This window comes from Hemitrygon akajei, chromosome 13 (assembly GCF_048418815.1).
Source record: "Hemitrygon akajei chromosome 13, sHemAka1.3, whole genome shotgun sequence".
In the NCBI taxonomy this organism is placed as follows: domain Eukaryota; kingdom Metazoa; phylum Chordata; class Chondrichthyes; order Myliobatiformes; family Dasyatidae; genus Hemitrygon; species Hemitrygon akajei.
This window is the reverse complement of record NC_133136.1, coordinates 104142857-104166633: the sequence shown is the minus strand read 5'-3', so window position 1 is coordinate 104166633 and position 23777 is coordinate 104142857. Positions and strand designations below refer to the sequence as shown.

Genomic DNA, 23777 nt, shown 5'->3' with positions numbered 1-23777 from the left:
GGATTAGCTTTATTTGTCACATGTACATTGAAGCATCAAAACAGACAGTGAAATGATTCGTTTGCATCTAATCAAATCAGCAAGGATTATGCTGGGCAGTCCGCAAGTGTCACTGTGTTTCCTACGCCAATACACACAACTCACGAACCCTTTGGAACGTGGGAGGAAAGCAGAGTACCCAGAGGAAACCCATGTGGTCGCTGGAAGAAACTCCTTTCAGATGGCAGTGGAACTGAGTACAGGTTGCTGGCACTGTAACGTCAATATGCTAACAGCTACGCTGCTGAGCCACTGTCCCAGCAGTCTGAGCATTACATTCGCCTGACAACATTACAGACAGATATTCCACACAACCGTCATCTAAAAATGGCAACAAAATGATTTCACTACAAGATAACATTTAAACAAAGCTCCCATTGGCTTTCCATAATTATTTCTTCATGTTTTCTTATACCATTGAAATGCGCATAATGCACTACATAGCTGAAGTTCAACCCATTTATGTTATTTTGCCTAAACTGAGGTATTTACAATTCTGACAAGGATTTTCATGTTTAATTCCTTTGTCACTGAGTAGACCAAGGGATTGTAACAGATCTTGGAACACACCCATTCATTCCTGTACTGATCAACTTGCCAACTGTTTTATTTCAGTAAGTGATAAGCAAAGAGTTACAGGTGTAAAATCTTAAACACAAGAGATTTTGCAGATGCTGGAAATCCAAAGCAACCCACACAAAATACAGGAGTAACTCAGCAGGTCAGGCAGGATCTATGGAAATGAATAAACAATCAATATTTCAGGCTGAGACCCTTCTTCAGGACTCAGACCCTCCTTTGAGATTCTTCGGGTGTGAAATCTGCTGAGACGCCCTGATTCGGTACCTGGATAAGTTAATTATTTGCATTTCTGCCCAGGAGTGAAAATTCAAAATCCCTGTTAATGTTTTGACAGAACTAGCAACTGATTACCAGGATGTGGAGCTTTGTATGGCACATCCCAGACACAGAAACCCATTATTATGCTCAAGGATCTCCAAATCAAATCTTTGTCTGTCTGTAGTTGTGAAAGTAGCCACTACTTACTAACACAGTCAGTGCCATTCAAGGGATGTTGCCCATTCAATTTACCTAACATGAGACATATTGAATGGCAAGAACTACTCTGCAGAGATATCTCACCTGGTTGTATGTTGGAATATGGCAGTTACATGAGTGTATAGCCTTTGGGCACAAATGCATGACACACAACATTAACAGATTCTCTAATGTGGTTTAACAAGTTAAATATACACATATTAATGACATAAAATATTTGTGAAATTCTTGCTAATCTCAATTTAGTGCCTGTTTCATTTCAGTCAATTACCTTGCAGAGTTTTCAGAATCCAGAAGGGGGAGAATTGCGATCTCCAGAGATGCTTCCATTCTTCCAGATTCTGTGAACAGTTAGGCCATCATGTACCAATACACCCAACTACCTAATTCAGACAAAATGCTGGAGGGACTCAGCAGGTCAGGCAGCATCTATGGAAAAAACTGCAGTTGATGTTTTGGGCCGAGTCCCTTCAGCAGGACTGAAGGGAAGATTTAAACTTCTTCAGGGTAGGCATCCCTGGAAGAGACTGCAGTGTGGTAATCCAATCACAAACAAGAGGAGATCTGCAGATGCTGGAAATCAAAGCAACACATACAAAAGTGTTGTGGCACAGAACATCAACTATACTCTTTTCCATAGATGCTGCCTGGCTTGCTGAGTTCCTCCAGCATTTTGTGTATGCTGCTTTGATTCTCAGCATCTGTAGGTTTTCTCTTGTACCTAATTCAGATGTGGTTTATGAAATTTACGACAGAAACTTGGCTCCAATCGCCTCTTATTAAGTGGTTTTGTACAGCTAAGACAGAAGGAAATCTATTACATCTGTTGTTCACCTCTCAGCAGCCTTTCAAATCCTAGATAGGTTTAGACATCATGAATGACTATAAATTTCCCACAAGGCAAGTATGCCCTCTACATTATGTTCTGTGGAGAAAAGGCATTTTGTCATTCACACCTGACCTGCCTTAGAGTAGCCCTTGAACTGCTCCCTAAATTACTGCTTTTATGTCTGAAAAACAGAGGCAAGAATAAAAAAAATCGCCCACAAACTTGCCAGTACAAGTTAGGAAATAAAACCTGCTGTTATTCATAGTTCCACCATCACATTATTTTACTCAACAGCTGAATATCGTGCTCCCTACTATACCTCTGCTTGAAACACCAAACTCATCAATATACAACTCTGGAGACTCAAAAGACTGCAGATGCTGAAATGTGGAACTAAAAAAATCTGATGCAGGGTTCCAACTTGTAATGTTTTTAATTTCTTTGCCTCCGTAACTAATGTTGGCCTGCTGAGTTCTTCTTTTTGCTCTTGATACACAAACTCTGATGGGAAAAGCTCCAGAACTTTTAAGTTAACATCAATCCGTTTTAAGTTCACCTCTTTTCCCATCATGCAGGGGTGCAGCTGTACACAAACAAACAATTTGTATAAACATTTTTCTGGGTTTTCCTCTTCATTTTTCAGACTTTTCAAGTTGACACTAATTCCTGGGATGAGACAATTGTCCTACCAAGAGAGAGTAAATACTTTGGGTCTGTCGGCCCTGAGTTGAAAAGAATGAGAGGTGACCTTATTTAAACATCCTAAAGAGGCTTGACAGAGTAGATGTTGGGAGCTTTTCACTCATGGGGACATAACTACAAGATGGGTGGATTGAGGTATGTAGAAATTTCTTTTTGCAGGGAATGGTGAATCTCTGCAATTATCTGCCCCTGTGGATGAAGAAAGCTGGATTATTATAAGAATTTAAAATAGAGATGAATAAATATTTGATAGATTGTGGAATAGAGGGTACAGAGAAGGAGTTAAAGCTAGCATATATTAGCCATGATCATATTAGATGGTTTCCATTGAGAGTAGGGGAGATACAAACGAGAGGACATGATTTGAGAGTTAGGGGGCAAAAGTTTAAGGGAAACACGAGGGGGTATTTCTTTACTCAGAGAGTGATAGCTGTGTGGAATGAGCTTCCTGTAGAAGTAGTAGAGGCCAGTTCAGTTGTGTCATTTAAGGTAAAATTGGATAGGTATATGGACAGGAAAGGAGTGGAGGGTTATGGGTTGAGTGCGGGTAGGTGGGACTAGGTGAGATTAAGAGTTCAGCACGGACTAGGAGGGCCGGAATGGCCTGTTTCCGTGCTGTGATTGTTATATGGTTATATAAATATATTTCGATATTGTACTAGCTTAAACAAAGGTTATTGACTGACTTCACTAATTATTTGTTTCTACTGGGGTCAGAACAGAGAACACTGCTGTCCTTTCAGTAAATTCCACAGCCTTAAGGCATGGCTAACTACTGAAAGTGTGGGATTAATAGATTTACACTTCCACTTTAGCTTTACATCTGGACAGTATAATTGAAAATTGTATTAATGATACATTGAAAATGAGAGTGTCACATTGTCTTAATGCTGCCATGTGGGGGTTGGCTTATTCGCTGGTCGAAAGCTGCTTCCACCGTGTTCATCAAGTTCGCCAATGACACCACCATGGTGGGTCTCATCAGCAAGAATGACGAGTCAGCTTACAGAGAGGAGGTGCAGCAGCTAACGGACTGGTGCAGAGCCAACAACCTGTCTCTTAATGTGAACAAAACAAAAAAGATGGTTGTTGATTTCAGGAGGGCACGGAGCGACCACTCCTCGCTGAACATCGACGGCTCCTCGGTAGAGATCGTAAAGAGCACCAAATTTCTTGGTGTTCACCTGGTGGAGAATCTCACCTGGTCCCTCAACACCAGCTCCATAAGCCCAGCAGCGTCTCTACTTTCTGCAAAGGCTGAGGAAAGTCCATCTCCCACCCCCCATCCTCATCATATTCTACAGGGGTTGTATTGAGAGCATCCTGAGCAGCTGCATCACTGCCTGGTTCGGAAATTGTACCATCTCGGATCGCAAGACCCTGCAGCGGATAGTGAGGTCAGCTGAGAAAATCATTGGGGTCTCTCTTCCTGCCATTACAGACATTTACACTACACGCTGCATCCGCAAAGCAAACAGCATTATGAAGGACCCCATGCACCCCCTCATACAAACTCTTCTCCCTCCTGCCGTCTGGGAAAAGGCACTGAAGCATTCGGGCTCTCACGACCAGACTATGTAACAGTTTCTTCCCCCAAGCCATCAGACTCCTCAATACCCAGAGACTGGACTGACACCAACTTACTACACTCTACTGTGCCTGTTGTCTTGTTTATTATTTATTGTAATGCCTGCACTATTTTGTGCACTTTATGCAGTCCTAGGTAGGTCTGTAGTCTAGTGTAGTTTTTTTTGTGTTGTTTTACGTAGTTCAGTGTAGTTTTTGTATTGTTTCATGCAGCACCATGGTCCTGAAAAACATTGTCTCGTTTTTTACTGTGTACTGTACCAGCAATTATGGTCGAAATGACAATAAAAAGTGACTTGACTCAGTGATTGGCCCGTTTAAAGGGTGTGGTCACTCTTTCCTATTGGTTGGCTTGCATGCCATAGCAACAGTTTCCAGCCCCGAGCACCTCAGGGGTGCAAGAATAGCATGTGCGGGAGACTTGACCTCTTTCTTACAGCCCCAGGGCCAACTTCAGGCTGAAGTTGTAACCGGTGCTGAAGGACCAGCATTGCAGACGTAGACGGAACCACTGTGTTATTCAGTTAAGTATCTGTTCTTCATGCTTAGTTCTTCAGTCTTGTAATTTGGGGAGTTTTAATGGAGTGCTCATTGAATTAAAGGGCCACTATATGTTCAGTACTGTAGTGTGTGCAGTGTAGGGTAGTTTAGATGTGCCCTTGTTTAGCTAGACTTATTTAGTGTTTCACTGTTCATTTTTAAATAAATAGTTAATGTGGCCAATTTAAATCTGTTCCACTCATTGGATCCTCAAATCTAGCTCGGCATTACAGAGACTCTCTCCATCACTAGATCAACACTATTCCAAAATGTATTTTAGTTCCATGAAACTACTTTTGGCAATTTAGTAAGTAATGCAAACATGAAGGTCCAGTGTTTGACGTAGTCTTCAAGGAGAGATCTGATTCCAGGGCCTGTCAGCAACTGTATACAAACCCACTGGCAGAATCTTGCTGTGCTTGATAGCTTCATAGGTACTTACCAACCTTCAGCAGCTCCCGCAGAAGTAAATCTGAGTGAGAGATGCTCGATCGACCGGTAAGGGTGCTCAGAACAAGAGGATGTAATAAAGTTAAAGCTAATCTGTCAGCAGTAATACCGTGATGTAGTTCACACAGAGAACAATGCCAATCTGCAACTCACTAAACCAATAAAGGCATTGACACTTCTCAACTGTAAACTTCAGAATCAGGAATAAAAACAACCTTATGGTAATCTTTGACTATCTTAAAAATTTTGAATTAGATCAAGCCCCAACATCAAATTTAAAGGAGGGTAATCTGAGTTCATAATCTAGGTTTTTAATATTAATAGCAAATCTATGTACAAAAGCCTGCAGCAAATACACTAAGTGAACACACCGATATGATGTGTATACAACAGCACTGATTTCTTTTTCTGCAATTTATTCTGCACTTGGCCTGGGGAAATGAACTGAGGCAGGGTTGGGATGCAGGCTGGTAGTGACGATTATCAAGGAACCAGTTCAAGAAGAAAGCAATGGATGAAGGTGAATGCCCCAGGACACCAGTTCTGGTGTGTCTCTGTCTATGGCTGTGAGACTGTGTGTGAGAACGAGAGCGTGTACGTGTTTGTGTGTGTGAGAGAGTTTGTACATGAGAGTGCGGGTGAAAGAGACTGCATGCATGAGAGAGTAAGAGCACAACAGAGTGCACGTGTGTGAGTGTGCGTGCACGTTTATGGGGCGCCTCTAAGCATAAGGAGTTCTGCAACACAATCTCATACAAAACTGTCATTGCCTGTGATTTGCCATTACTGGGAAACCTGACTGGCCTGACAGTGCAGCACACACAAAGTGCTGGAGGAACTCAGCAGGTGGTCAGGCAGCAGCTATGGAAAAGAGTCCACAGTCGATGTGTCTGGCCAAGGAAGCGACCGGAAAGGTGGGGGGGGGGGGGGGGGGGGAGTCAGAATAAGGAGGTGGGGGAGGGGAGGAAGAAGTACAAGGTGGCAGGTGAGAGGTGAAACCAGGACGTGGGAGGGAAGAGGTGAAATAAAGAGCTGCGAAGTTGATTGTTGAAAGAGATAAAGGGTTTGAGGAGGGAGATTATTGTAGGAGAGGACAGAAGACCAAGCAAGAAAGGGAAGGGGAAGAGCACCAGTAGGAGGTGATAGGCAGGTGAGGAGAAAAGGTGAAAGAGGGAAACAGGAATGGGGAATGTTGAAGGAGAGGGGAGGGGGATCAATTACTGGAAGTTCGAGAAATCAATGTTCATGCCATCAGGTTGGCGCCTACCCAGATGGAATAGAAGGTGTTGCTCCTCCAAGCTGAGTGTGGCTTCATCGTGGCAAGAGGCGGCCATGGACTGACATGTCAGAATGGGAATGGGAAACAGAATTGAAATTGGTGGCTACCGGGAGATCCCGCTTTTTGTGGCAGAAGGACCGAAGATGCTTTTTCCAGTCTTCCGTCCTCTTCCATCAGATTTCCCTTTCTCTTTCACCAACTTCCCAGTTCTTTTCTTCATGCCCACCCCCCACATACCATGTACTACCTTGCACCTCTTCCTCTCCTCCCCTCACCTTCTTACTCAGACTTCTCCCCTTCTTTTCGGGTCCTGAATAACAGCTTCAGCCAGAAATGTCAACTGTTCACACTTTTCCATAGATGCCGCCTGGCCTGCTGAGTTCCTTCAGCATTTTGTGTGCGTTGCTTTGGATTTCCAGCAGATCTGCAGATTTTTTCATTCTTGTGGCCTGACTGATCTCTTTTTCTGCAATTTATTCTGCATTTGGCCTGGGGAAATAAACTGTGATGCAGGGTGAACTCCAGAAAATATCCACAAGCAGTACGTGACGAGAGCAACAAGCACCTGACTGCGTTTAGCCACTGGGATTTGATAAAGCTTCATCACTGAAGCACAATGTCAGTATTATGTGACGTGTTGGCCCAATATGTCTGAATCAAAATAACAGGTTGATTTAGTCTGTGTGGTCAAACAAATGTTGGCTGAAAATGGTGAGCCACAAGGGGGTATGAAAGAACAATAAAAAGTCAAGATACATCCTCGTAAAATAAAATGTGTTTTATTAGCAGAAAATATGTTAAGTAATGTAGCAGTCAGACTATTCATCATTAGCTCAACATACTGATGAAAAGAAAGAAAAAAATCAATACCATAATTGGATCTCTCAGTAGCTTGGTAAGAGCTTGCTCACTGGGCTGACTCACAGTGAAAACAAAGTCCAAATGGCTTCTTTTCTGACAAATATAACAGAATAACTGACAACAGTCGTGTGTTATTGTTTACCATCAGCAGAATTTGCTGAGATCCTCTTGTGAATACAGTAATATAATTCTGATATGATTTGTCACACATCTTCAATTTAACAAAAAAAAACACTGAAGCTTACTTGTACTACACCACTACACAGGATAAAAAGCAACAGTACTAGTAAACTGATATTGAAATAACACAATCCAAGATTCCATGGGGGCTGCTAATGATAGTCCAATAATTAACAATATCTGTCTGAGTTTGGTCTGTCCAAAGTTTCATCACAAGTATAAAAAATAATAATTGAAAAAGCTTTTCAAGTTGAAATAAAACCAGTGAGTACTACGATCATTGCTAAGCACAGAACTTGACAGTTAGTGGTACAAGTTAACCTGGATGAAGCTCGTCTCCATAAAGGAATTGCACTTAAAAGAAAATTACACAACTCATCGAATGATGAACAAACTTTTACATGACAATACGAGTGAATAGCTGGAAACAAAGTAATAATGCTCATGTATCTTGAAATGGTTTATTTTTTACAGACATGTTCATACGTCTCAAATGATCAGTCAGCCAGGCCATCAGAAAATGTAAAATCATGAATATTTAAAAGCATGCACAGTGATTGAGCTACCAGTAGAAAAATATTAACAAAGGCTACAAAGGGACAGTAGATACGAAGGCATCCATTTTCAGAGTTTTGCACTTGATTTAATGAGAACTGTATTAATGTTTAGCATGCTTGCATAGAATGAGGTAGCTCAATTGCAAAATGGATCACACTGCACAGTCGGAAGCACTCAAACAATTTTCCTTTCCATTGCAATTTTTATTTATTTATTATTATAAGGACTGCTCTCTTCATTGCCCTCATCCATCCTCATTCCCAACCAAAAAAATACAGCTTTTGTAATAAAATTTGTCAATCATCAAACCTCTGTTCCATCCTGCAAATTATTTTGGAGCTTAATGTTGAGGTTTACCTGCTTAACCTTGACACCTTTTACTCGAACGATATCGTCATTCGCATTCAGTATATTAATGTTCTTTGAGGTGCAGTGCCTGCCATTTAAGTTCTTCTCATGTCTGTTCAATGTTTTGTTACAAATTTCAACCTTCGTGTTCAGAGGATATTCCTCTGGGACCTCTTTGGGCAATTTCTTCTTATGCTTACATTTTCTTGCTAAAAAGCAAGCAGCAGTGAGGAAGAGGAGCAGCAGAATGACGGCAGCAGAGGCCCCTCCTATCGATGCCTCTTTGCGCAAGGTTCGAGCCAAAGCTTCGGAGTCCAGTCTTAAGTTCTTCATGTTGGTGCCATTTTTGACCTGATCATTGTCACTGTCATAAATTAAAGAGTTGTCGAGTGTTAGCTTGCCATTCTGGTCCACCAGATCTCGCTTTCGGCGTGTGAGCTGGTAGCTGAGTGAGCGCTGAACCCGTGGGCCAGACAGTGACTTTGGACCAATAATATAGATGACTTGCAAGTACCACTGATGGCCAGCTTCCACCTGAGATGAAACAGACAAAGGTGTTTTAAGAAGATAATGATTTAGGAACGTATAACCAGGACCGCATGCTTCTAAACCAAAATGATGTACCTACAACTAAAATACATGCAAAACAAATAATAAACATGACACTGCAGAGGAAATTTTGCTCATCTGTTTTTTCTCCCCCACTATTTTCTGGTGCGCAGTTTATTTTGATTGGACAGGGTTAGTAGAGTAAACCGTTATTCAGTAGTGATAGGCATCAAAATCTAACCATGCTACCAACTCGCCAGCTGGTAATTGGGAATGGCTGCCTTGCCCTCTCGCCATGTCAATGTGGAAACCAGTAGCTACTCTCAGGCCACAAGCTATATATTTTTGTAACTTGTTGAGCATAGTGCTCCCTATCCATGGATTTCCATAATCATCATTTGGGATATGCCTGAGAAACCCTCAACATATACATGTTATTTTTCATCTTGAACATTGGGACTCTTACTCTCGGCACCACCACTCCTCCACATATTTAGAAAATTATTATTGGAGCCTTATTTGGGAAAGGCAGGTGTCCAGCTGAGAGTTTGGATATTTAATTTTATAATCAGGTTAGTTTACAAATATTAAGTGATTTTAAGGTGGATAAGTTAGGTCACAGCTCAACCAGTGACAGAATAAGCTAAGGGATTAAATAGCCTATTCTTATGTATTGTATAAATTATGAAACAGTGTTGGCTCTGATCTGTGCAAACTTCTACACAGTGGCCAGGTATACAGAATAAATGAATGGCAGCAATGTACAGAGAAACAGTACCTTAGGTTAGAAGAGAATTTAATAGTTTACTTAGCAACAATCTTTTGTAAGTACTAGGTTAAACAGGATTCAACATTGTCCCTCAGACGGAATGTCACTAACTACATTTTACAACAACACATCATCATGGGGTTTGATACATTTGAAGGAGTATTTGCCTGAACCTGGGTTAGCTCGGTGATGTTTTTTCTTAATATTATGTGACGGTCTTTAACTTGGAGTAAAGTGCATTGGAACCAACTCCAAAGTCAGATCACAGCATTTGTGAAATTGATTTGGGAACTTCCTGCCAGGAGTCAATTTTGCAATGCAATTTTAGCCCAGAAGTGACACCTGCAATGCGTCATTCCCGCAAGCTTTGCGCCTCTTGGAAAGCTTCAGGGGATTTTGAACTCGTTGCCCTGGAAGTAGCTTGCTGGTTATTTCAGAAGAACATGGTCATAATGCCCTTGTGCTGACCTGGGAGGCATGCATATATTTACAATACTTTCCTTAGCCCCCTCTTCTCATTCTCCATCACCAACCACAATGAGTACACCAACACTGTGCCTCCTGTCGCTTCCCACAGCCTTTACTAAATGTTCCACTTGCCCACTCTCCAGCCCCCATGAACTCAGTTCCAGATCCACCGCCTCCAAACCTCATCTATCCCCCCACCTTGACTAGAGCTTATGTGAGATTGATGTGCCCCTTTTAAGAACGGCAGCATATGACCAGCTGCTCTTCCTGTGCTGATAAGAAAGGTTGTGTCACATTAGGCAGATCAGTCCCCCCATGTGGGAGAAAGCACACCATTTTGGCGCTACGGTAGTGTGATGCTGTTACAACTCAGTATGTTCCAGAGTTTGCAGTTCAGTTCTGCTGCCATCTATGCAGAGTTTGTACATTCTCTGCGTGAACCACACGTGTTTCCTCTCGGTGCTCTGCTTTCCTCCCAAAGTGCAAAGATGTGCCAGATATTAGATTAATTGGTTATTGTAAGTGGTCCTGTGATTAGTCTAGCAGTAAATAAGTGTATCGTGCAGCCCATTGGGCTGAAGGTCCTGTTTCATGCTGTATCTCTAAATAAATATCAATTTTAAAAGCTGCACAACTCTTGATGATTTCTTTTGTGAGCTTAAATGACTGGCTATCCTCCAGTAGAAGATGGATTGAGTGACTGAGAGAAAGATGTTGGGAAATGGCACCAAAACATCGACTCTGTGCCTGATTCTCAATAGCACATTCAAGCCAGGATCCTTCATGGTTGAGGTCACAGATTGATGCATAAAGATAATGAACTGCGATCAAGCTGAGATAACAGGCAAAATAAATGACTCAGCTAATGGATTTCCAAGCTGGTAATCATTTACAAAATGGAGAGAGTGGGAAGAAACCTTAATCATATGTTGAATTAGCTATGGAGGAGAATTCAGAACTTACACTACTATTGAGATGGTATTGTATTCTACTATTTGTCAAAGGGTATACAAAATAGAAACAAGACTGGCCAGCCATCCCTTCTGCCTGCTCCATTACATCAACACCACTTTGGTGAACTAATCAAATATCCTTAGATTCCCTGAATATCCAGAAATCCATTAAACAGACATTGTGAATGAGCCTCCACTGCCCAACTGGAAGAGAATTTCAAAAATTTACCACTCTCTGTGGGAAGGGATTCCTTCTTGACATATTCCTCAATGGCTAATCCTTATTTTGAGATGGTGTTCCATTCAAAGGAGACATCAGCTCTGCATTTTGTATATTTCAATGTGATCACCTCATATTTTTCTAAAATCAGGGTAGAAATGGGCCCAGTCTGTCTTAGCTTACAGCCCATCAGGACTAAGCTGGCTCCGAGGATTCCCATTCATCCATTAATTTTTCCCTCCATTTCTAGCAGTCACCTATACATTAGGGTAATTTGCAATGGTCAATATATCTAACAACCTGCACAGCTTTGGAAGGAAACAAGTATACATATGACAAAGATAGTGAGGCCAAACTCAAACTAGACCAACAGCACTTGGGTAATCCATAACTCAATGGTACAAACATTGAATTTCCCATTCCTCCAAATTCCTATCCCACTCCTACCAATCCACCTAGGCTCCCTGTCTTCCTTTGTTCACCCTTCCCATTCTCCTCCCCCACCCAGTTATCTCACTCCCAAATGGTCCCATCTGCTCTATCACCCACATTTCTGAACACATTTCCCTTGGGTTCCCCATCTGGTTCCATCCATCCAGAATTTCTGCCTTACCTGGTTTCACACCACCTTCCAGCCTCTGTATCTACCTTTCCTCTCCATTCACCTAGCTCTACCTCCCCAGTATTTCCATCTATAACCCACAGCCTTTGTCTCAAAGCTCCCTCCATACTTGGCTCCATCAGCCTATCATTACTCCTCACTTGGTTCCATCTACCAGCCGCCTAACACCACTTTCACCTCTTTACACTGGGCATCTCCTCTCTACACACTCAGTCCATATGCAGGTTCTTGGTCTGTAACACGGACCAGATTTCTGCCTTCGCAGATAACGCCTGACCTCCTGAATTCCTCCACCGGTTTGATTTTTGTTCAAAGTTAAACATTTGCTGAACTCCCTGCATCACATGTATAGCCTTCCTTGGGACCTGCACATTGTATTCTAGTTCCAAACTCATCGAAGCCACGTGTAGTTGGAGCAAGACATCTTTACTCTTGTACTGAAATCAATACAGGAAATTGACTGCTATTTAATGACCGATAATGGCAATTATGTGAACAGACAGACCTTGTAAAGAGCATCAACCTTCATTGTGAAACCATCTACTCCAGGCATGCTCCTCATTAGATGGAATTCTGGTGCATCAGAAGCAAACTGAGCATCAAAAGGTACATCATGAAAATACTGATCAGTTACTTCTGGCTGGTTGCGATCCTTAAAAAGAACAAAAGGACAAGTGTTAATGCTCACACAGAGCTAGCAATTAGAGACAATCTACAAAAGCCAAACAAAATCTATAATAAAATTCCTGTTAATTACTGCGGTTTTATAAAAGGTTTGCATTAGCTGTACTAGTTTTAAAGTTCAAAAGCACAGAGTCCATTGCTATTATTAAAACAGGGATGAAATGCAGGAGCCAGTCTGTAACAGAACTATGTAATTGGAAACAGAAAAAGTATCAGATTGCCTGGAAGAACATGGAGCTAACAGGGAAGATATTCCTTTTCTCTGTACCTAGAAAGCAAGGTTCCTCATTGGACCAAATTTCTATGACAGCACCAAAACTTGCTGAAGATTATATATCACACAGGATGACGAAAACACCACTGCATTTGAAGGCCCTGGATATCTGGAGAAGGAATACAGATACAAGGTTCAAGCTCCTCCCAAGATGGCTCAAAGGAAGAGGCATGGAATATCCTCAGTACCTGCCAGCACCTCAGGGAGAAAGAGCATTAACTTTTAGTTTGCTCTTCTCTTCAGTAATGGAAATGTTAAAATAATCAATAGGTTACAGATGACAGCTGGATACTTTACATCCATTTTCCTGGCTCACTTCACCCTCAAACTATCTCAACAGCTTAAAATGGATAAGCTTTCCACTCATGGAATTCTACAATTCACAAGTTGTCGAACCTACCAAAAGGAGAAATCTATGCTTTAAGTGTTTATTGGGCTGGATACAGCCATACTGTGGACCTTCATTATAAATAGTCCCAGTGGGGTCAAAGAAGGGGACATGCCCATCCTTCCCAGTGCAGAGATACACCTTCTCCAATTGTAACTGGTAAGCAGCATTGAGATTCTGCTCGGGGTTCCACAGCACACGTCCGTACAACCTTTGACCTGGAAAAACAAGAGAGGAGCATGAACCGAATGCTCATGGGAAATGCACACAATGTGGTTATGACACACATCCTGTGATAATTGGCCACATCTTGCTAGCGTTAGCACATTCTGTGATCACCATATTCCACAGGAACTGATGTTATTTAAAAATGTATAGATATCTCTAGAAAACACAATTACTCAGAAGTATTGTAGTACATGTTTCATTTTAGACATTATGTCAGGCTAAGATTAAATAAAATCCATTAAAAATGGGCCGAGCAAGAATTGGTTGTAGCTTTAACCTAGTGCCAAGAAATTCTAAATTAGAGTGCTTTAATTATGGGAAGTGGTATATAATCTTAAGCAGAACGTTTTAAAATAGCATGGTTCAGAAATACTCCTCAACCTCTCATGTTGAGAGTCTCAAGGAGGGAAAAGATAATGAAAGACTTCAGCAGAATGGTTGACTTTAAAGAAGTAACTGCGGTGGCTTACTTGTACTCCTTTGTAGTCAAGTTAGTTTGCTTTCTTCCCTTGGTTTTGCTGGGGAGTATTCCAGAGTCAAAAAGATTACAGTGACTTCACTTCGAACCAGGATGGCTTGCTATAGTAAACTATGAAGAGCTTGTTATCTCTCAGCTGTACTGTTGGACAGACAGCAATGCATGAAACAAGGCGTTCTTTCCTAAAGAGGCCACTTGGACCATTTAAGTACTTAAGTTTTACTTTATAAATTAAGGACTGCAATGAATGACAATCAGAAATGCACGCGATTCCATGGATTTAAAGACGAAACAAGCAGATTAAGTGACTTGACGTTATTTATTCCTGGAACTGGAACAATAAAATTTGGATTTAACACTGCTCCAGAATGTGGTTTGCAGCCTCACCCAGGGTAAGCTCCTGCCCCTAAATCTATCACGATTTACCAATCAAATAGGTAAATAGTTTAGCATGAAACTAGAGTTCAAATTAATACTCTTTGTACTGGATTTCAGCATCCGGATGGTTGGTGCCCATGTTATTCTTCTCAAAATTTGGGAGTGAAAACTCTTTATTTAACAGACTGACTGAATTTGGTTAGGAAAAACATACACAAAACAGCAAGAAGGTAAGGGAGCAGTAGCAGCATCCCAATATGGGTCAGCTGTATTAATAGAAAATAACAATTAGCTCTACTGGAATAAGTTTTTCAGAATCTGAATATGGAAAGTTTATTCTGGGTCACTTGGACTGAATCTGTCTTTAAGATCAATGCAAATTAATCCCTTTGTTACTCCTCAACCTCTGGGTACTAGCCCAGAGACCTGAGCAAACAATCCACACAGGACTTCCCGTCAGAGCCCCCTCTTCAAGTCCTGCCCTTGCAGATCATATTAAGCCGGATTCACATTTGCTTTCTCAGTTGGAAGTAAATGGTTCAATGTGAATATTTTGAAGAAACACAAGGAAGCTCTCTTTTTTCCCCAGCAAACACTTAACCCCTCAAGCAATGAAGAAAAAGAGGTCATCTGCTCATTATTATTGCTGTCTATGAAAGCTCGGCAAGTACAGATTTCCAACATTGTGACAGAAGCTACATTTCAACAAAGTGATTTCGCTGTAAAGTACATTATGACTTCCAGGATTATAAAAGCCAAGTATTTTTGTCCACAATAGAAGCAAAAGAAATATGTTTCTAAAAGAGAAAAGAGATGGCAAAGAAAAAAAAAACAAAGGCAATGGACAGGATAATATGCCCTACTGCAGACCCCATGACTACACATTTTGTTGAAAAGGGCATCTGTATCCTGGTTCAGCGCAAAAAATAGGAACATACAACAGTGCAGCACAAGAACCGACCCTTTGGCCACAATGCCGGTGCTAACCATGATGTTAATTTCACAGAAATTATACCCATACTTGGCCTATTCACTACCAGTTCATGTGCCTGTCCAAATGCCTCTCAGACACTGCTATCATAACGAGAGGATCCAGTTGAAAAATCAATTTTCTTTGACCTATTTTCCACTGGTTAAGGATATTATGAGTATTTATCAGATGATAAATACTTTCAGTGAGATAAACAACTGTTATTTCAACTGAGGCCAAATAAACAGATGATAATGAATGGTTAGCAACAATAAAATCTTACATAAAGGCAAGACCATGGTTCATAATATATTTAAAACCTGTGTACCCATAGAGAAGGCTCCTTTGTAATCCATTTCAGCTAAAGACATCCCAGTTTCAGATGGATCCATCATAAAGACTTTTTCATTATTGCAAAGGTGAAACTCTGTGTTGAGAGAGTAGACAACGGGTACTGGGCGATTTGTCTGTTGAAATGCAATTGGGACAAGGAACCTTGAAAGATAACACACAATAATGTTAACACACTGATATGATCTCACTGATTTACTTAAACTATCCAGTTAAGCAAGCAGCAGCATACAGTGAAAATAAAAGCTACTTTTCAGAACTGGAATCTACAATACATTTCAATTAATTCTTAATACAACTATGTTACTAGTGATTTGTTTTACTTTGATTACTGTCCATTACTACATATATACCACCATATTAATATATAAATTACAGACTTCAAATAATGATGTGTTTGCAAGAACAGTTTAATGAAGTTTAAACCATAATCTTAATTTATGGTGGAAATCAGAGACTTGTAGAGTACAGCACAGAGATTGAACTGAACTAGGCATCAGATGCATGTCAACACAACTTTATGTGATTGTGGTGTATTCCGAGTGGATTTAGCATTTTGAATAGCACAGGGTTTAGAAAGCAATCCTCATGACCTGTCAATGACCTGCATTGCTTTAAAGCTAATAAAAGTGTTTTATAAAGTCTACTCACACTTTCAATGTGGAAAATACAATAGTCAATCTTCAAGTGACATGATGCAAATGCCCAGGTAATCTGCTTTAATGATGTTGGAGGGATAAACATAACTAGAACACCAGTGATAGGTCTTCCGCTCTTCATCAAAATAAGTCTCAGTGGGATTGCTTACATTGGGACAAGGGAGCAGATGGGCTTCAGTTTAATGTCATATTAAATGGGTGCCACTGTTACGAGTGGAAAGGAGTAAACCTGGCCATTACTGAGCAAAGACACAGCAGAAGCAGACCAAAACTCCAAACAGACACACTAAGTGCTAGCAGATTATTCTTAGCCCGAAATGACCAAATAACCAGTACATTTATGACAAAGGCATTGATCGTGTGGATAGCCAGAGGCTGTTTCCTAGGGATGAAATGGCTAACACAAGGGGCCGTAGTTTTAAGGTGCTTGCTTGGAAGTAGGTTCAGAGGGGATGTTTTCCACACAGAGAGTGATGGGTGCACGGAATGCACTGCCGGTGATGGTGGTGGAGGCTGATACGATAGGGTCTTTTAAGAGACTCTTGGATAGGTACATGGAGCTTAAAAAAATAGAGGGCTCTGCGGTAGGGTAACTCTAGGCAGTTTTTAGGGTAGGTTACATGGTCAGCACAACATTGTGGGCCGAAGGGCCTTTAATGTGCTGTAGGTTTCTATGTTCCAAAAGTAAAACAACAAATTCTGTGTCTAAGTTATAATTAATTTGACAAGTAAGGTTTCCTTTATTCATTTAATCTGATTGCCAGTTCTTTTATGATCTGTGATAAAACTTTTTTGTTGGGCAAGATCTATTTTCACAAAGACCTAATCTATGTTTTCAAATTAGGAAGAGTCATACACGTATGTTAAGCTTTAAAGAAAATGTTGCTTGTTCTTGATATACACTCAACAGCATCTATATTGAAGATGTGTCTTCAGTTTAACAGGGTGTTGCTGAGGCAAGAACTGAGGCTTAGTTGCTGCTCACAGACCACTCTGCCTTGTGGGATGACCGTGAGCTTGATTGGAACCAATGTACTCACACATGGCAATAATGGTGATGGTGCTGGTGGCTGTACAGTGAGTGTGGAATCAGTCATATCAATAGTGTTCTGGCAATTATTCTACAATAGTGATGCCATTATAGCTTCTTGCTGTCATAAGCTCTATCTTTGCTCTTTTCATTATCAATTGCATATTACAGAAGGCTCAGTGGTCGTGAGGCTGGAAAATCTGTGTGAAGTAAGCTGCAATATTAATTCCAGTTTTCTACAGTAATCTGAACTTTGCAGTTATACTACACGTTATATTTTATCCTGTGTGTGTAATGATTAAAAAGGCAGAATGCAAATCCCCTGCATTCTACATTTTGAACTGAAGCTGAAAAAGTGCAGTGCTTGTACTGCAAGGTCAGAACGAGGTCATACTTTTCAGGAGCATGTGCTGTACAGGCCAATGGCTTATCTCCAGGGTCAATCCAAGGCTGCGTGGGCTGGACAGTGCAGGGGATCAAAAAAATGGTGTACTCTCCCGAATAGTCTTTTCTATGGATAAGTAAACATCAGAAAAAAATTAGTATTCAAGCTGCTCAAAAATAGATTTGCTGCTGAATCACACATTGAATCCTTATTATTAAGTGCTGATACAGTATGTTTATGCTATTCCCAGTAACCTTTTTAACTAAAATAACTTCAAATATGCTGAGTTTATCATTTATAACATCATTTTATTTACCACAAATATTTTCCGGCATCCAAAAGGCTTTTTAAATTGAATATCATGTACAAACATAGTTTGCTGAGATGAATACTCACTCAGTTTCAAATTCTGACAGGCTAAAAAATCACATAAAATAGTCAGCATTTGCAAAGTACAATGTTAACTAACAGCACAAAAACTTCCAGCAATACTGTGAAAAGGCCATAAAGTCTAAAATGCTCACCACTCCCACCCCACCCCACCAACATTCAACAGATCTTGATCCCAGACTGTAAACATTTCAATAACATGCTTGGTAAAATGTAATGTTTTATGCATTTTGTACTTATTAAAATAAATAGAATCATTATTAGAGTACTTGTATAGGATCTTCACCATACACTTGGAAGATCAAGATACTCTTTCTGAATGTATGATCACAAGATATCTATTCTTGCTCTTTTTTATATAAAAGCTGAACAAAGTGCATATTTACTGGATCATTCAGTTCTTATTACCCGTTGTACTATCGTTAAAAATACCAGTCACCTTAAATGTGGGACTCCAAGATCATCCAATGTGAAATTGTTTCAAAGACTGCTGTTTATACTGGCAGAGAAATACATTTAAATTTATTCGCCCATTTTAACAATGATATTAATCAGTATAAAATTAATTAATTTGTGAACAAAACAATACAAACAATGAACTTTGGTCAACTAACTCAGATGGCAAATGTGCCAAGACAAAACTGTTATTGTTGCCTCGAGCAGGTTTTGCATTAAAACTCTATCTATAATAAATATGGAAATATTCTGCATTTGCATATCACATTGTCAGCTGTATAAATGAGCCCACCATTCCCTATCACGCTGTCTACATTATGGCACATGGATTAATTATTTGCCAGTATTTGCTTTTAAATATGGGTAATGTGCTTTTCTATCCCCATCCAGAAAATGTATATTTTCAAAGTAAATTGAAATATGTCACATATATCTGTTGCATATTCTAATGTGCATATGGGGTTATATTCTGAAGAAACAGGCATGGTTGAAAGGTTTCCTTATACAAGTCAGATGATATTGGGATTGAATTTCCACATGGGTTCTATGGATCATCCACCATAACTGTGACAGATGGTCCTCAAAAATCCCGGAAAAGCATTATATATTATCTAAACCACAACAATTAATGCAGATCATTTCTTCTTCCCCTTGAAGTATTCTGTGTATTCCTATTGCACTCTCTGACTGAGCAAACTTGACCAATATCCAGACCATATTTATTAGTTTATGATGAATCAATGTTCAGTGGGTAACTTTATAGTTCACCTAAAATGTTCCATTATGAAATCAGACAACATCTGGGGAAAGAGAAACAAAGATACTATTTCAAGTTAAAAGTCCTGAAACAACATCTGTATTCCACCTCACAGAGGCTGCTTGATTTGTAGATCGTTTCAGAAATTTTTGCCTTAATTTCAGATTTCCAGCATCTTCAGTATATTTTTTCAAAACAATAATCAGTGTCGCTATCCAATGCTGAGAAAATATCCCAAAAGGGTTAAAATCTATCAAAGTTAAAAGCATGCATCCTTCCAAAACATGCCAGCAAAGTTCAAAACAAGACAGACCGTCAACTTTTTAAAAAATATGCTCTTGAAATGTAGTAGTCCATAAAATGTCCCCGATTAGCACAGGGGATGGCTTTGTACTCTACCTGTTATAGGAACTAGTTGCCCGCCACAGCTGATATGGAGAATCAAATGTTTGAGTGCTCCAGATAAGTTGAAGGTCAAATTCAATGCCTCCTAAATGGTCAGGAGCCACAATCTGAGACTTCTGTCCTGGCAATGTGTGGTGATCTGTCACAAAATGTCCTGAAAAGGAAAGCAAACATTACAGGTGAGGTTCTTTTCCCTCAGCTCAGAAAGCAGTTCTGTGGTCAAATTTAGGTTCCTTACTTTGAGTAACATATCCAACAATATGCTTGTCCCCCTTCGCCCACACCTCAGCGAGTTCCACGTACGCCATGATGCTGAACTCTTCTTCCACCGGCTCCGTCTCCGAGCTTACTTCTTTGGCAAGGACTCTCCTACCCCCACCGATGACCCCTTCTCCCGTCTTCAACCCTCCTCCTCTTCATGGACACCCCGCTCTGGTCTTCTCCCTGCTCTGGATCTCTTTATTGCTAATTGCCGATGGGACATCAACCATCTCGACTTCACCACACCGTGTTCCAATTCCAACCTCACTCCTTCCGAACGCTCTGCTCTCCGCTCCCTCCACACCAATCCCAACCTTACTATAAAACCTGCTGATAAGGGGGGAGCTGTTGTAGTCTGGCGTACTGACCTCTACCTGGCCGATCAGCTCTGGGGATCTCCCATCCACTACCACCAACCTCATAGTTCCCACACCCTGCACTTCCCGTTTCTACCTCCTACCCAAGATCCACAAACCTACCTGTCCAGGTAGACCCATTGTCTCAGCTTGCTCCAGCCCCACTAAACTCATTTCTGCATACCTTGACACTGTCTTATCCCCCCTTGTTCAATCTCTTCCCACCTATGTTCAGGACACTTCTCACGCTTTGAATTTTTTCAATGATTTTAAGTTCCCTGGCCCCCACCGCCTTATTTTCACCGTGGACGTCCAGTCCCTATATACCTCCATCCCCCACCGAGATGGTCTCGAAGCTCTCCGCTTCTTTTTGGATTCCAGACCTAACCAATTCCCTTCTACCACCACTCTCCTCCGTCTAACGGAATTAGTTCTCACTCTCAATAATTTCTCCTTTGGCTCCTCCCACTTCCTCCAAACCAAAGGTGTAGCCATGGGCACCCACATGGGTCCCAGTTATGCCTGCCTTTTTGTTGGCTTTGTGGAACAGTCCATGTTCCAAGTCTACACGGGTATCCGTCCCCCTCTTTTCCTTCACTACATCGACGACTGCATTGGTGCTGCCTCCTGCATGCATGCTGAGCTCGTTGACTTCATTAACTTTGCCTCCAACTTTCACCCTGCCCTCAAATTTACCTGGTCCATTTCCGACACCTCCCTCCCCTTTCTTGATCTTTCTGTCTCCATCTCTGGAGACGGCTTATCTACTGATATCTACTATAAGCCTACAGACTCTCACAGCTACCTGGACTATTCCTCTTCCCACCCTGTCTCTTGCAAAAATGCTATCCCCTTCTCACAATTCCTCCGTCTCCGCCACATCTGCTCTCAGGATGAGGCTTTTCATTCCAGGACGAAGGAGATGTCTTCCTTTCTTAAAAAAAAGGGGCTTCCCTTCTCCAACCATCAACTCTGCTCTCAAATGCATCTCTCCCATTTCCCGCACATCTGCCCTCACCCCATCCGCCCGCCACCCCACTCAGGATAGGGTTCCCCGTCCTCACCTACCACCCTACCAGCTTCCGGGTCCAACGTATAATTCTCCGAAACTTCCGCCACCTCCAATGGGATCCCACTACCAAGCACATCTTTCCCTCCCCCCCCACTTTCTGCTTTCCGCAGGGATCGCTCCCTACGCAACTCCCTTGTCCACTCGTTCCCCACCCCCATCCCTTCCCATCGATCTCCCTCCTGGCACTTATCCTTGTAAGCAGAACAAGTGCTACACCTGCCCTTACACTTCCTCCCTCACCACCATTCAGGGCCCCAGACAGTCCTTCCAGGTGAGGCGACACTTCACCTGTGAGTCGGCAGGTGTGGTATACTGCATCTGGTGCTCCTGGTGTGGCCTTTTATATATTGGTGAGACCCGAGGCAGACTGGGAGACCGTTTCGCTGAACACCTATGCTCTGTCCACCAGAGAAAGCAGGATCTCCCCGTATTCCACATCCCATTCCCATTCTGATATGTCTATTCATGGCCTCCTCTACTGTCAAGATGAAGCCACACTCAGGTTGGAGGAACAACACTTTATATACCGGCTGGGTAGCCTCCAACCTGATGGCATGAACATTGACTTCTCTAACTTCCGTTAATGCCCTTCCTCCCCCCATCCCTGATATATTTGTTTTTTTCCCTCCTTTTTTTTTTCTCTCTTTCTGCCCATCACTCTGCCTGTTCTTCATCTCCCTCTGGTGCTCCCCTCCCCCTTTCTTTCTCCCTAGGCCTCCCATCCCATGATCCTTTCCCTTCTCCAGCTCTGTATCACTTTCGCCAATCACCTTTCCAGCTCTTAGCTTCATCCCGCCCCCTCCGGTCTTCTCCTATCATTTCGCATTTCCCCCTCTCCCCACTACTTTCAAATCTCTTACTATCTTTCCTTTCAGTTAGTCCTGACGAAGGGTCTCAGCCCAAAACGTCGACAGCGCTTCTCCCTATAGATGCTGCCTGACCTGCTGTGTTCCACCAGCATTTTGTGTGTGTTGCTTGAATTTCCTGCAACTGCAGATTTCCTTGTGTTTGTCCAACAATATGTGTACATTTCTAATGTGGTCAGTGGATGAACATCCATTCAAGCCATTAACCAGTGCAGTTTTCAGCAGACTTCATAGCTTAACCAAAGTTATTCCTTTATTATTTAAAATCTTATTCTATTTATGATGGGCCTTCCCCTTTTTTAAAAGCAAAAACTTATCATCTTTCTCCTTTCACTGGCTAACTCGCACTTTCCATTTTAGATGTGGGAGGAGTATTTTTTTTTTTAAATAAGAGATTTCATTGTTTGGAATTCAGCTGCAGGGCCAGTTTGGCAGGACCCGATGAAAAACCTAGATTCAGAAGACTGACAGGATTTCATGCCAATGCTTGCTGTATCCAAATCAGAAAGAACTCTTTGCAGAGTGCTCAGAGTAATTACACATGCTTGAAAGTAAAATGTGACACAAGGGAAATGTTGACTGGAACTTATCAATGCCTCTTTTAGTGCGCCATGCACAGCACAGAAGGGTGATTATTTTCAATGGCAGGATTGCTGCCCAAGCTCCATTGAGGCAAGGCCTCTATCTGCTGGTCAGAAGCCTGCTGTGCCTCTGTCCTCGTTTTCTGGGCCTGGGCCAACTGAGAGAATGTGGCAGCCTCTTGGCGCCAATGTTGCTCTTTTCTCAGAATCTAGCTCGGTGGGGAAGAGCAATGAAGTGCCTCTTGAAAAGTCTGGTCAACAGTGTCAGTTAATGGAGGGGGCAGATGGGTGCGCAGGGCTCCTGGGAAACTTCAGCTTAATGAATTGGTGGCAAGAAGTATTACTTTGAAGCCGGTAGAGCTAATTATGTTAAAGAGAGTAAACAGACAGCATGACACCCCGATGGAAAACTAATCTTATCACCTCTTCTCCTGGTGAAAGTCAACAGAGGCAGAGTAGTATGCAATGGAAGGGAAGCGGCAAGCCATATGTAGTTGCCACCATTTAGATGAGGTTAATGGAGGAGGAAGAGAAAGTAGTCATCTCCCACACAGCAACTTCTGCAGACCCTCCCCCAAAAATAAACTTAAGAAGGTTGCAATCACTTTTAAGAGCAGAGATTCCACTGATGAATATCCCAGTTTTATAAATAAGAGCTCAGGGAGTTGGACTGGGGTCATGGACAGAAGATTAGCTAAAGAACAGAAGAGAGGGAGTGGGATTCAATGAAAAATGAAAATCAAAGATAATCAGAAAATTCAACAAGTCAGGCAGCATCTCTGGAAAGAGGAAGAG

The 23777-nt window shown here is 41.6% G+C and overlaps 1 protein-coding gene and 1 long non-coding RNA gene across 3 annotated transcripts in view; one reads left to right on the top strand and one right to left on the bottom strand.

The window, feature by feature from the left end:
• The first annotated feature begins 4661 nt into the window (after window positions 1-4661).
• Window positions 4662-23777, top strand: part of LOC140738095 (uncharacterized) — a 90191-nt gene continuing 71075 nt past the window's right edge. The window contains exon 1 of the long non-coding RNA XR_012101307.1: window positions 4662-4739. This is a non-coding gene — a long non-coding RNA (uncharacterized lncRNA). The remainder of the gene's footprint in view (window positions 4740-23777) is intronic.
• The window catches only part of fras1 (Fraser extracellular matrix complex subunit 1), a 518421-nt gene continuing 501892 nt past the window's right edge, over window positions 7249-23777 (bottom strand). The window contains exons 67-73 of one of the 2 annotated variants that reach the window (XM_073065197.1): window positions 19841-20000; window positions 18235-18255; window positions 17848-17964; window positions 15742-15908; window positions 13372-13577; window positions 12519-12665; window positions 7249-8966 (exon numbers count right to left, since the gene is read on the bottom strand). In XM_073065197.1, coding sequence (XP_072921298.1) covers window positions 8388-8966; window positions 12519-12665; window positions 13372-13577; window positions 15742-15908; window positions 17848-17964; window positions 18235-18255; window positions 19841-20000 — 1397 coding nt within the window. In that variant the 3' untranslated portion in view covers window positions 7249-8387. The remainder of the gene's footprint in view (window positions 8967-12518; window positions 12666-13371; window positions 13578-15741; window positions 15909-17847; window positions 17965-18234; window positions 18256-19840; window positions 20001-23777) is intronic. The other variant, XM_073065198.1, reaches the window with a different exon arrangement.